At 35.9% G+C, this 15,597-nt stretch overlaps 1 protein-coding gene across 5 annotated transcripts in view; it reads right to left on the bottom strand.

Annotated features, from left to right (window-relative positions):
- Window positions 1-15,597, bottom strand: part of LOC138709663 (glyceraldehyde-3-phosphate dehydrogenase-like) — a 141,447-nt gene that overhangs the window by 17,758 nt on the left and 108,092 nt on the right. For all 5 annotated transcript variants that reach the window (XM_069840603.1, XM_069840604.1, XM_069840602.1 and 2 more), the window contains one exon: window positions 2,239-2,493. In XM_069840603.1, the coding sequence (XP_069696704.1) occupies window positions 2,239-2,493 (255 nt within the window). The remainder of the gene's footprint in view (window positions 1-2,238; window positions 2,494-15,597) is intronic.

The following is a 15,597-nucleotide window of genomic DNA, read 5'->3' as shown; positions in this document are numbered from 1 at the left end:
AGCGCTCAACTTGTACGATTTTAGTAGACATGACGATTTGCCTTTCCCCACAGTTATTCTTGATTGTCAATTAGTAGAGTAATGTTACGAACAAAACTGTATGGTATTGCATTACAGAGTTTCTACATAATATATTCAATTTTGTAACTTGAAAGTTTAGTCGATTATTTGTCCTTCATATGTTCTGCAAGGTTCTATCCAGATTTCATTTACATGTTATAAGCAGTGAGGGAAGTGAGATGGTATGCGACGGTATGGAATACCGCCACTGGTTCTATGACCAGAAAATGTACCGTTAGTGAAAAATGACATACTGTCACTGAAAAAATGTGATCGTAAAAATCTGTTTATACATTTCTTCACAGCAAAGAGTACTACCTGTTTGCTTCGTAAATCTAAACCACAGGCTTCTGGAACTGTATTCAGTATGTATTTAGACACACTTATTTGGTAAGCTCAACCCCTGGAATGCTTACAATGGTAGTATTTCAAGTATAGAAGGCTGTGGTCTGTGGCTTGTGGTGCCCATTGTTGCCAATTTGCCCATTTTTGTTGTTGCACTTTTTATTATAATTAAGTAAGGCACTTTGAAGCTTTAACATTATTTTAAATGATAAGTCTCAATGGACATTGTAAAATGATCTGGTAAATAACTGAAGTAACTTGAAATTATTTTATTAAAAAATTTAATGTGTTGCGTAAGCTTCAAAGATTCGCGTTACTGACTGCACGAAACAATTTATTGTATACATCATTAGTCTATGTTGTAACGGAGGGGCTATGCCTTTTTTTAAATCTAGGTATGCCAGAGGAAAATCTTTGGGTAGCATACCGCCTCTGGTTTTTTTCCCCACTTCTGTCACTGGTTATAAGTACAGTATTATGTTAATATCAATTTACTATCCTGAGTTATTATTGTTGATTTAACTTTATGAATATTGTTTACTTGTATTGAATTTATTATATCATATATCGATATAATTGGTTTAAACATGCACTAAAACCAGACGTAAGTGCAAGTTTGAACCAATAAATTATTGAGATTTGCGATAGATTAATTAGTTTAGGAAATTGTATATTTATTATGTAGAACCACATTTGTATATAGATCTTTTGTTAAATTATTAAGTTTTGTACTTTTGTGAACTATATCAATAAATCTATCTGTCTGTCTGTCTGTCTGTCTGTCTGTCTGTCTACCTACCTACCTACATACCTACCTACTTTGTACTTTTGTGAACTATATCAATAAATCTATCTGTCTGTCTGTCTACCTACCTACCTACCTACCTACCTACCTACCTACCTACCTACCTACCTACCTACCTACCTACCTACCTACCTACCTACCTATCTATCTATCTATCTATCTATCTATCTATCTATCTATCTATCTATCTATCTATCTATCTATCTATCTATCTATCTATCTATCTATCTATCTATCTATCTATCTATCTATCTATATAGATATTCATTTGCTTCTTTTCACGTTGTTATTTTTACTGCACTATTTTGATTTTCTCAAATACCCATTAACATCCTGACAAAGTATCCTTAATATGAAATGAGAAATCGCACGTTTCAAAACTTTATTCAAGTTTCGGTGTGTGTTTGTGAATGAATTTCAGTTGCTATAAAACCATATGGGTCTACTACAGAATGCCATCAACAATCTTTACAAAAGATTAATGTTCATTATACAGAAAATAAATAAATTAATTAATGAAGGAATTAATGAATGAATAATGGAACAAACAAACAAATAAATAAGTAAATGAATAAAAAACAAATAAAGAAACAAACAAATGAATATGTAAATACATAATAATATTGGAGGTAAAAAAAACGAAGTTTGGAAAAAAATTTTGGCTATGGAAAGAAGTGTAGCTTCTTGTCCAAAATCCCCTTATTCAATTTCAATTAGCCTATAAGCCTACATTCTTTTGCCACCGTTGCACCACATGACTGGTTGGTTATTCGTACTTTTGAAAAACCTTGTATTACTAATAATTTGAACGTGTTTGTAAGTGGGTGGAACTGATCTTACAAAAGAAACTAAGTAGGCTATTAAATATTTGTTATGATTGTTTGGACTTCAGTTTAAAATATCGCTGAAATTTCTTATTAGTAGTTAGCAGACCGGTACGTGAACATCTTTGTAACTGGTCCCACTCTACCTAAAACTCGATAATTGATACACACCGGTCACTGATAGAAGTTCTTCTGATTACGTACCTTTCCACTGGGACCATCTACTGTCTTTTGAGTGGCTGTGATGGCATGGACAGTCGTCATGAGTCCTTCCACAATCTCAAAATTGTCATGGATCACTTTAGCCAAGGGCGCCAGGCAGTTTGTTGTACAGGATGCATTTGAAATCACACTCATTGAAGTGTTATAATCACCAAGATTCACACCAACTACAAACATAGGTGCGTCAGCACTTGGAGCAGTAATAATGACTTTCTTTGCTCCAGCTTTCAGATGACCCTGTGGGCAGAAGAGAATATTTTCATCACTCATCCGTGAAATATACTCAAGTAGACTATGTATGTATGTATGTATGTATGTATGTATGTATGTATGTATGTATGTATGAATGTATGTATGTATGTATGTATGTATGTATGTATGTATGTATGTATGTATGTATGTATGTATGTATGTATAACTGTACCCACTTAGCCTAAGAGGTAATATACCATTGCGCAACACTTCTAGTGCATATGACACCCCTACGATGTAATAGTATCGATAATTTGTTGATGTGGAAAGTGGAGAAGTCGCACCTGTGTGGATGTGTATCGGAAACGGATTGTACAATTCTTTGCTGGAAATAATTTTTAGTATTTCATTCATTCATTCATTCATTCATTCATTTATTTTATTCCATAGATCTTACATGAGCAATGAAGCTTTAAGATGTGGAACATGTCAACATTTTACATTATTACAATTACAATTTTTACAAATTTTTATAGTTTTACAATTTAGTAATTTTCTACAATTTTTACAATGTTGTACAATTTTTTTTTTTTTTTTTTTTTTTTTTTTTTTTTTTTTTTTTTTTTTTTTTTTTTTGGCGAGATGTAGTGAGATGAAATGAGGTCCGAGGATTCGCCAAAATATTACCCGGCATTTGCCTTTTCGGTGGGGGAAACCTCGGAAAAACCCAACCAGGTAATCAAATCAAAGGGGGTAATCAAATCAAAGGTGTTGATGCCAAGGACTCGCCATGGACCATCCGGCTTCAGTCCCACGGCTGTGGAAAACCTCGGAAGAAACCAAAGTCCAAAGGGGGATCCAACCCAAGCCCGAACTCAGCTCCGGAACAGCAGCCCAGCGAGTCTGCCGACTGAGCTACATCGATGGCTCTACTAAAAGTATACAATACATAGCCAATCAGATTATTAAATTTACAAACGCAAACGATCATTCATAAGTTGAGCTATATTATAATACAAAACAATTTAATTAAATTTAAGGCATAAACAATTCAACCAGTTGTGATATACAGAAATTGATAATACATATCATGCAAACTACTTCAAATTACAAACACAAACAATTTATCAGTAGAGCTATATAGATTACTATTCAATTTAAAGCATATACAATTCATCGGCCAAAACTATACAAATATATACAATACAAAGTAGCATACTTTCATTAAGCTATACAAATTTGTGCAATTAATATCAAGTAGATTAATTCAATTTATAATCATAAACAATTCATCAGCTGAGCTATACATATTACCATTCAATTTACAGTAGGTCCATATACAATTCATCAGTAGAGCTACACAGACTAGTAATCATTTTAAGAACATATACAATTCATCAGCCAAACTATACAAACATATACAATCAAATTAGTTCAATTTACAAACTTATTTTCGTTAAGCTATACAATTCATATGAAGTAGATTAATTCAATTTATAAGCTTAAACAATTCATCAGTTGACGTATACAGTACATACAATTCATCAGTTATGCTAAACAAAAAATACAATACATAGTAAACAGATTAAGTCAATATAAAAACATATTTTAGTTGAGCTATATAAAATTGTACATGTCATTTAAGTAGAATAATTCAATTCACAAGCATAAACAATTCATCAATTGTGTAGAAGGTATGAGTATGTAGAAATTTGGTTAATTCATTTCTGAACCTTTTCTCGTTGTTCTTCAAATCTTTAAGATAATTAGGCAGTGCATTGAAGACTGTTATACATGAATAGCGAACTCCTTTTTTAAAACAGCTTAGACTAACAGAGGGTAGATGAAGATCTGATTTATGTCTTGTATTAAAATGATGAATGTCTTGATTAGTACTGAATTTATCTTGGTTCTTAATATACAGCATCATTAGGGAAAGAATGTATTCACAAGGTAAAGTCAAGATTTCTAAGTTTCGGAAGATATTTTTACATGAGGTCCTTTTATGCACACCGGCCATTATTCTTATAGCTTTCGACACTTGTACTTCGTAATGTGCAAATAAATACCACTGAAAGTAATCATTTATGATGGGGTTTATTAGTATTATATTATAAATTATTTATAATTCCGATTCCTCATTAATAATGTATGTACACAGTAGACTTATATGCTGTCTTGTTCATAGGGTGTTCACTAGAGACCGTACTTTGTCCCAGGAGGCTACAAGATTAAGATTACCGAGATTTTAAATAGACGATGCGCGTACATCTAGCAAGCGAAGCACATGATTGGAGGCTCACGCGACTCTTGTCTCGTAAAGTGGGGCACAACAAAACATGGAGCACTTTAACAATTACACTAATACATGGGGTGTAACTTTAATAGTGGCAACACTGCTGCAAGAGCAAAACGAGACGGAGTTAATTGTTGTCACTTCTACCACATGTTAGTCTATGTCTGCCCTCCTCCCCCCTAAAAGGACTCTTCCGTCCGACTCACAGCGCATGCGCTGTGCAGAGTTCAAGTTAATCTCCTGTTAGTTACAGCTCTAAGCGGTTGTTTCGCCACATTTACAAAGCAGGAACAGCAATCTTGGCTGAAAATTCAATCTGTCCGTGGTCGTACAGCACAACAGTGTCATGCATGACGGTCTTGTTGAGGCATGTGGAGAGACGGCGTTACCATACACTATACATCACTGTGGCGAGATGGGTTCGAGCCTTCAACGAGGGGCGTGACCGCGTGGAAAACATGACTCGGCCGGGTCGTCCAAGTGTTAGTGAAGAGGAAGTGCAAGTTGTTTCCGCGCTATTAGACAACGATCGACGACAGACGGTACATGAGTTAGCGCACGAGATAGGAATATCGCATATGACTGTTTCGTATTCTAAAGAATTGCCTAAAATGAGAAAAATTGAATCTTGGTGGGTTACCTGGGATTTGATGGAGGCACAGCGATGGACACGATATGACACCGCTCAAACTCACTTGGAACGTTATGATCGTGAAGAAGACGTATTCTTACGGAGTATTGTTGCGCTTGATGAGACATGGGCCAGGTCATACGAACCTCTACTTAAGCGCCAATCAAATGAGTGACGTCATTACGGGTCATCACGCAAAATAGTGGTGCGTCGTACCCTTACGAATGTGAAAGTTATGCTGATTGTTGTGTACGATTGTGACGGCGTCATCTTAACATATACCGTCCCGCAAAGACAGAATGTTAATGCACAGTATTTCCGTCATAATCTGGAGCATAATCTGAGACCAGCGTTGCGAAGAAATCGCTCACACGTTTTGCAGAACCCTCCCATCATTTTGAGGGATAACGCAAGGGCGCACACGGCACACCCTGTAGTTGATTTGAACCGTCTCTGGGGGTGGAAAGTGCTTTTTCATCCACCACATTCACCGGACTTAAGCCCCTGTGATTATGACTTAATCCCAAAGATGAAGGAACCTTCGTGACGTTCTTATGGCACCTATAAAGGAATAGACTGTTTTGGTATTGTATATTAACTACATGCTAATAATTAATACAATAATAATAATAATAATAATAATAATAATAATCATCATCATCATCCTTGCATGTACTGGGCCTAGTGGCCCGTTATGGTCTCTTCCCAATGCTTGAATGGTCTGCCCAAGGATCTCTTGCCCACAGGATGGTAATTTAAAATTTGGCGTGGAATTCTAGAACGAGGCATTCTGATGACATGTGATCTCCATTATAACCATTACATCTAGTACAGAGGAAATGCTGTACTCCTATGCCTGTCCAGAGGCTATAGGTGGCAACCCCACCCTCCAGGCTAGAAACCTGTTGGAAGGACATCTTCTTACTAAAAAGTCTCTACAAACACAAAACACGACTGCTTATAATAATAATAATAATAATAATAATAATAATAATAATAATAATAATAATAATAATAATAATAATAATAATAATAATATCTGAACGAGTGCAAGGGTCTTGCTGCGCAAAGTGCATCGTTTCAGGCGAACTTAGTGTTTGCAAGGTATTCTTCTAAATTGGAGTCCTACTGTAGTCATACATTGACGTAATGATTCACCGGCGGGCGAATTTTCTGATGATGATGATGATGATGATGATGATGATGATGATGATGATGATGATGATGATGCTCCAAATAGGACATTTCGAAGCTTCTTTGAAACCAGTTTGAGGTAATTGACGAACAGATTGAATTGGATAGTTCAAAACTAGAAGTTCTTGGTAAATTTCTTCTTCGGAAATTGTAGGTGGCAGTCGTTTAACCACATACTTTAACGGCCTTTTTTATGGTGAAATAAACGTATGAAATTCAATGTTTTCAGAAATCACGTGTTTAGTTAATTTGTTATGGGTCTCTACTGTTTTTGAATGAATTTTTAATCCATCAATAGTAAATGTACATGTGAGGCTCGGGTCACCTGTGAAGCCTATAGACTTTTTAATGAAAGACAAATGATTGTTTACCTTTTTGACTACAATCGGTGATGACTTAATGGGCCTCGATGAAGACGAAGTCTGGGCTTGAGTATTGAGTAGTGACCTAGGATGTTGTTGATATTGTTCCTGCTGCTGATGATAATAATGATGAAGGTCTTGTTGTTACTGCTGTTGTTCGTCGTTACGGGAAGATTAACTTACCATAATTTGAGAGTGTGTTAAATCGGTCAGATAACGTAATGTTCCCAGATGTTGATGTTGAGGGACGACTCGTCATAGCTTTTTCCGCGACTTTATATATTGAAATTCATCAGAGTTAGGTGACTCATCTCTCACTCTTTTATTGACTTGTTTATTCTTAACTCGCTCAGCAAATGCTTGAGACTGCTATCGATGTCTACATATTGTAGTACTTCTTCAAGATTCAGTGCAGCATCACATAAAGTATGCATTCGTGAATTAGATGATAGAACTAATAATGTTTCCGAATCCGTATCAATTTCATGTTCCAATTTTGAAACCATGATCATGTTCATGTCATTATTCACGCCGGTTGTCATCAATAAATCAATCAGGGATAAAGTTATTTACACACGCAGAGGTTAAACGTATATATTTTGATGAAATAAAGAAATAAGCACTGTGCAAGCAAAATCAAAAAGAAAAAACACAACACACTGCAACTAGTAGTAAACACTGTTCACTCCGCAGTAGTCTATACTGTAAGCATGTCTTACTCGTATCGCTGCTTGAACGAGACTGAATAATAACAGGCATTGCTCATATTTATTCTGAGTTTAATTTCCTCCCGAGGGTCTAAAGGGGCTGTTAGATTGTGCGATTTAAAAAAAATGAAAATGATGTAATTAAAAGAATTTAGTTAAAAAATAGAATATAAAACTTTGTACAAAACTGTTCCACGGATAGCGAGTTGTTATATTTGTGTGGACAGGCAGACACACAGACAAACGTTCTGTCATCAAGTAGGTAGTTTTTGCAGTTTATTATTACGTAAGCGCCTAAAATGAAGTTAAAACACAAAGAATTCAAAGAAAATAACGTGGGGTACATATACTTTGTTTACAGGTTGTGCATTTTAGGTCAGCTTGCGGAGGGTTAATAGGCTATCTTATCTTGGGCGTCGCCAATGTTGACTTGTTCTTTTGTCAGTTATCGATCGTAGTACGGTCTTCCTAACATCGAAAAATTAATTAATTAAATGACATTTAATCTTCTATAAAATCATCAACCTAAATTCTTTTCTTTTTTCCCTGATTTACCTTTAAAATCCAAACATCCCTTAGCTTACACAACAGTCTTGTCTTCTTTTATTATTTGAAGGAGCGAGAATGATATAGTCCTAAGCCACACAGACACAATTTTACAAGAGAGCCTGTTGAAAGTTTAGAGTCCAATGCTATTAGGTGCGGTATCATAATTTCTGCGGTGTATACTTACGTCGTTCGTCGAGTAATTTTTTATAATATTTTAATAGTAGCTTTCACATAAGTAAGAAATGAACATTTTGGTTAAAGTGTGGCTTTGGACTATCTCATCCTCACCCATTCATTTTTCTAACCAAAGTCTTTGACACGCCAGCAGCCGTGAATGATGAAGAGAAATCAATCTTTTCACTTGGGATGTACTGTTTTCCAGTCATCGTACGTTGCATTATTGTCTGTAGGCCAACTGAAAAGTTCTTCACAAAACGCCGTATGCTCACTTGAGACGTAGGGCCTACTGCTTCTTCTTCTCTCCCCCCCCCCCCAGTTCTTGCACTTCTTTCGTTTTACTGGCACTTTTCCTGCTGAGTAGACTGGGCTTATTGGTGAAGGAACAGATTCTCGCAGAAGTGCCATGAAGAATGGGTGGCTTACTAATTCATTGATACTGCTAGATACTTTGATATATCCAACTCTGTCATTGATTATCTCGCTTCTTTGTTTGTTACTTCTTTCTTCATAAACAGTAGTCTTTTTGTAATATTTCTTCCGTTTACAGCTGTTCTCACTCAGTCACCAGTGCCAACTGAAGAGTTTTAAAACGATGTATGTCATTGACTACTGACCAATTAAAACAAATATTGTGATTTTAAGTTGCTTCTAACAAGCAAACGAACAATGTTATTGGCGCCCTTTCAAGCAAAAGTGCAAAACCGATAGGTTTATCAATGTTGGCCTACTTTCGAAACTACAATAAAAATGAAAACGTCAAGAATGATGACTTACGCCCTTTTAAAAAATTCAATTCATTTCAACATATGCTTTAATTGATATAAAAGTTAATACGTGTTTAGGAGCCTCAGAAAGCGACTTCCCATTGCAATAGGGATAAATGTAGGCCTGTATTTTTCGTTACTGCTGTACATTCTTGAAATATCAGTATTAATTCGCACATAGGCCTGCCTACATACATACATACATAGGTACATTTAATTAAATTATGGTTTATTTAACGACGCTCGCAACTGCAGAGGTTTTATCAGCGTCGCCAGTGTGCCAGAATTTTGTCCCGCAGGAGTTGTTTTACATGCCAGTAAATCTACTGACCTGAGCCTGTCGAATTTAAACATACTTAAATGCCGTCGACTTCGGCCGGAATCGAACCCGCAACCTCGAGCATAGAAGGCCAGCGCTATACCAACTGTGCTACCGAGGGCTACACCACATACATACATGCTACATAGTACATACATAAAATGCTGAAAACTTAAGATATTTTGCTGATACTATCAACTCAAGAACATCTGTTTGGATGACAATGACACACTACACTGGTTTTCAACAAAATGATGACATGCACCTCGGGCTCCTATGTTCTCCTTGATCGGCAACATATTATGTTCGTATTTCGAAAATTGTGAGAAAATTGCTATACATTCTGTAAGCCATTACATACATACATACATACATACATACATACATACATACATACATACATACATACATACATACATACATGCTACATACAGTAGTACATACATAAAATGCTAAAAACTTCAGATATTTTACTGATACTGTCAACTCAAGAACATTTTTTGGATGACAATGGCACACTGCACTGGTTGGTTTTGATGTTGTCAATCCATTTACCAATGTTCCATCTGATGAAACCGTTGCCATCATCAAAAATAATCTTGAAGTCACACATATTTTCAAGACTCCGTATCTGAACATCTGGAGGTCTGCCTAGCACAATATATTTCCAGTTCAATAATAGATTCAACAAAATGATGACATACACTCGGGCTCCTATGTTCCCCTTGATCGGCAAAATATTATGTTCGTACTTAGAAAATTGTGAGAAAATTGCTATATATTCTGTCAGCCATTAACCTATGGTTCCGTTATGTGAACAAAACTTTCATTTTCAGATCTCACAGTCCTTGGCTGTGCATATTCTTTTCTCGAAACATCTCAGGTCGATAAGGCCATCCATTCGATTACAATGGAAACAGTAAAGAAACTGAATTCCGACACTGTTAGTTACCGACGACCAGAACGCACCTAAATACAGCTGAAACTGTGGAAGATGTGCATCCTTAATAGGGGCTTAAACGTAATTCTTTTTAACAATTTAATTCACATTAATTGAAAAATATATCGAAATATCATTAGTAATACGAATTTAAAACGATCCCAAACGGAAAAAGAGCCATTTATTACGAGACAGAATACAATATTATACTGTGGACGGCAGAGAAAGAGTCCTGAAATTTATCGCACGTTCCTTTACATGCTTTTATAAATTAAATGGGTTAGAACAGACATCGAACCGAGGCTATGTGACACTCATTGTTCAATTTTGAAGTTAGAACAGAATGATCTCATACAAACTAGCTCTATACACGCACAAATCCTGCACTAAATCAGTGATCGTCAGCACTCGCTGAAATGTGCAAAGGGTAAGCGGTGCCGTCCCGTGTGCACCGTCGTGCAGCAGGAAGAGATAGAGAGCATACCCGCTAGCAGCTACGAGTGCACCATGGTCCACTGCGTTTTCCGCGGGTAAGAGACGCTAGCCCCAGGGTGCTCTGTGCTGACGTCCCCTGCACTAAATCGTACCACCTTTTTGAACTTCAAAATAACAGTCCTTCACTAACAAGTGTGTAATATTAACTTAAATCGTACCACCTTTTTGAACTTCAAAATAACAGTCCTTCACTAACAAGTGTGTAATATTAACTTAAATCGTACCACCTTTTTGAACTTCAAAATAACAGTCCTTCACTAACAAGTGTGTAATATTAACTTAAATCGTACCACCTTTTTGAACGTCAAAATAACAGTCCTTCACTAACAAGTGTGTAATATTAACTTAAATCGTACCACCTTTTTGAACTTCAAAATAACAGTCCTTCACTAACTTTGATTTTATCCCGCATTTAAACAAATGCACGTGTATGAATTCCACCCTACTGTTTAATTTCCTTCAAAATAAGCTATCATTTATTTTTCTGCGATGGATATTACCAGAGTTACGTTCACTTAAATTTTATGGTGCGCTCCAATCTAGGCTTTTCACTCGGAACTACAAAAGTCTAGAACTTCTAAAATATAGCCGTAATTTCGTAAATAAAAAATACGGGTCTAATGAATTTCCTCATAGAATCTATAAAAAACAAAAATCCATACAATCTGAAAACGTTGCAATTAAATCAGTGTCGACTTGGCATGGAATGCCTCATATGCGGAGACTGAGAGGAAGGCTGGATCCACATTTCGTACAATACGCTTTTAGTTAAAACAATAAGTATGTAGTTATATTTACTTGTGAATTTATCACTCACGTTTAGCTTTAAAGTGCATTTTTCTCAGTGTAGGTATAATGTGGGTTAGTTCCCTTCTGGAAAATGTGGTCCAAACAAATAAAGCTACATATGGATACATTACTTAGCAAAATTAATGTAACTCTATTCGCTGTGAAAGCAGAGACTTATTTACTATATTTTAATTTTTGTAGGGGAACCGCAAATGTATTCTGAAAATCTGTATTTATATCTTTCACAAATAATTTAAAAAGCAAACAGGGCTGGGCAGGCAGTGGTCCGTATTTTAAGAGAGTTCGTGGAAACTACTATTCAGATATTTTGTACCTTTGCCAAGTCTGTAAAGAAGAAAAGAAATAGGTAAAAAGGAATTTATTTTCCTAGAAGCATTACTGTTGGGGATTTGCGTTGTAGATAAACATGATAATCTTCTTTAATGAATGATCATTAATACTTCTGTTTATTTTAAATATCTATTTTCGTTAGGAGACAAATTAAATTTGAAATGAACGAATTATAGCTATATTATGTCGATTTCTGCAATATTCATTAAACAAATGTATGTACAGTACTTGAAACGTATAATTTGTGTCTCTTACTTTTGGGAATTTGCAAAAATGTCGTGTATGTGCATAGAGGGAAATAAAACTGTACTAAATTATTTCATTTGCATATTTTTTTGAATGACAGTTGAAGAAAATTAACTACAAATAGGAAAATTTATTGGTAATATGATATAGAACTAAATTGCTGTGAAACTCTTAGAACATAATAAAGAATAAATACTTTTCAGTTTTATGATACAGATTTTAAATCTTCCTTAGAATAGTCTAAAAACAACACGAGTCTTTCCGTGTGCTTTTACCAGAATCCCTGTTCGCGATTGCGTCTCTAACAATACAGGCGTTGCAGTAACAGTATGGGTTTTTTTACTTGGTATTTGTGTTGGGCGACGGATATCTGTATTCCCAATCTACTTCACTGTATTGTAAAATCCATTCCAATATCGTGTTAGTAGTAACGTGCTTCTTTTAGTAGCACAGTGATTTTTAGTCGATTATTTAACGACGCTGTATCATCTATTAGATTATTTGATTGGTGATAACGAGATGGTATTTAGTGAGATAAAGCCGAAGGTTGTCATGAATTACCTGACATTCGCTTACGGTTGGGGAAAACCTCAGAGTAAACCCAACCAGGTAATCAGCCGAAGCGGGAATCGAACTCACCCCCAAGCATAGCTCCGGATCAGCAGGCAAACGCGTCTACAGCCTGAGCTACGCCGATAGATCACAGTGTCTTATAAGTAAAGTCTGGATTTATAATAATTTATTTACAAGCCACCTTTTTTCTATTAAAAGCTTCCTTGCCCATTGCTATCCTCCTTTTGACTTCCTTGCCGCAACTCATTTTACTGCTTATAGTACACCTCAAGTATTTGAAGCTGTCCCACTTGGTCTAGTGCCTCATTTAGAATTCGCATGTTTACCTTCTTTATTTTTCTTCCTATGACCATGGTCTTCGTCTTATTTGCATTTATCTTCATTTATCTTAAATGACGTTTTAAATAGTAAAAGTAGGTAAAACCTCGTCAATCCGGACCCCGATAATCAGAACTTTGCTTAATTCGGAGAGTGAAAATAAAACTTGTGTAAAAATGGGGAATGCGAGGTTTCAAAGTGGCTAGAAGCCTAGATCATATAGTAACATATGTAACATATATGATCTAGGCTAGAAGTCAACAATCTCATTGGTCACAAGCTTCGTGACGATCACTTGAGATTACGCCTCCGCGAGAGTTTCGAGTACTGCAGAACAAAGTCCATGGAGCATATCTTCGAAATAATTATCAGGTATGCTCTATGTCAGGGATGGGAAACTCACAAGTAGGGGTAAGATATACTTTTACCCACTCCACTCTATATGATAGAGTGAACATCAGTTTGTTGACATCTAGCATGGAAAGGGAAAGGATTTTATCTGTTCGAACTCTTCACCGCCCACTCTCACTGGTTCGACTTTCTGTTATTCACCCGCACATCCTTGGATTTTCCTATGTTTATCTTCAGTCCAACTTTCTTTGCCTCCTCCTGAAGAGCTTCCATCTTCCTCGACATGTCTTGCAAAGAATGTGACAACAAGCAAATATTAGCGAAATCTAGGTTTTCCAAACGAGGTTATACTGTATAAAAATTTATGATAAACATCAATTTGAAAAATGCGCACTCGCAGATCAAACTTCACGACACGAAAAAAAACTCCTTCGCTCAAAGAAAATAATAATAGGAATAACTAATAATATTTTCTCTCAAGAAATTGTTAGACGAAGTTCAAAGAGTGGTAAATGTTTGTGTACGGCCATTTTTAACTAATATGTATCCATTTTTAAGACACACACACAGTTAGTTATCACTTGTCTTTTAAACAGCAAAAATTAAGTACTTAACCGAATTTTCGGAGAGAAAGAAACATGGAAGAAATTAATGAATGACCAGACAAAATCTACTTAAGAGACCTTAAAGTAATTAGTTAATTTTAGTTACTGTATGAAAAATGATAAAGAGTGTTACATTTAAATTATGTAGTTTATTGAAAGAAACAACTTAGCCTAGAGTAACGGGATCACATAAAGCATGCTATATACTGTAAATGAAACATTTTTTTTCTACGATACTGTGTACTCGAATATCCCATAGTTTGCATTCCTCACAGATTTCTGAAGGTTCAAAGAAATGTATAATGTTATCTAATCGTTATGTGCCTGTTGAGTTCATAAGGTCAAATAAATGCTTAAAAATTGATTAAATTCGTTAGGGATGTATAAAGTATTTCATGCAGTGTCATGTTAAATAATTATAAGATTTTGTCTATTGTACGGTGGTGCTGATCTTCACGCGTCAACACATACTGAAGCGTTCCATATTGGCAAGCCATGCGTACGGAAGTTCATCAGTCCCGGTTGACGCGGTCGTTTATATATAGCAGAGTTTCTCAACCGCCAGGGCGCTCCTCGAGCGCGAAGTACATATATATGTATTTCGGATAAAATTTCACTCGTTCACAGAATCACTCGCTGTGAGAAGAGAGGCCTATTCTGGATCCCACCATGAGAATGGAACAACACAAACAACAGACAACGCAAGTGAGCGTGAAAAGAAGGCAATTTATCGTCCATGCATCCCTCACTTCAGTGAGAGGTTATAATATACCTATACATGCATGGGAGGTACAGAGTCTTCTTTTCGGAGCTCGGGGAAATTGTTTTAAATATACTAAAACAATTATCTGAAATCTCTGTCTATAATGAAGAATGATATTGAAAGTATGTGTCTACAAATTCTTAAGGATTCTATACTTCATGTACTAAATACTCATTTTATTCTACATATTAATGTTATTGTATATCAAAATTTTATAGCAATTTTTACAGTTAGTAATACTAGTTTCCAAATTAGTTCGGTTTTCATGTTCATTAAATTAAATTCTTGTATGTTTGTAATCTGAATCTGAATGGTCACCTGATCTGTCAGGCAGATGTCTCCCTTTCTTTGTGAGGAATTATTATCATACGCGTATACTTCTGGGATTAATAATTTGGTTAGTTTTTACTTTCTCACTATGTCTGACCATAAAACGAGAGGGCCGGAGTTCAGATCCTGGTTGAGATTTTTTCCGAACACCCAATTGAAGCAGAAATGCTTGGTAACTTTCGACGTTGGACCTCGGACTCATTTCGCCATCACAATTACACTTTCCCTCTATCAAAATTACCTCCGGTTCTTTCCTCTTATTTCGGCTTGCTCCAATCTACAGTCAGCTGTGGCCCTCCACCGAACTTGACCTTGTGGTATGTGGTCATTAGTTGCTGATGGTAGTGCCATGTAGTGTGGGCTCTCCACTAAGGCTCATGGTATTT

This window comes from Periplaneta americana, chromosome 11 (genome assembly GCF_040183065.1).
Source record: "Periplaneta americana isolate PAMFEO1 chromosome 11, P.americana_PAMFEO1_priV1, whole genome shotgun sequence".
Classification (NCBI taxonomy): domain Eukaryota; kingdom Metazoa; phylum Arthropoda; class Insecta; order Blattodea; family Blattidae; genus Periplaneta; species Periplaneta americana.
Note: the sequence above shows the minus strand (reverse complement) of the source record. Positions and strands in the feature narration are given on the sequence as shown.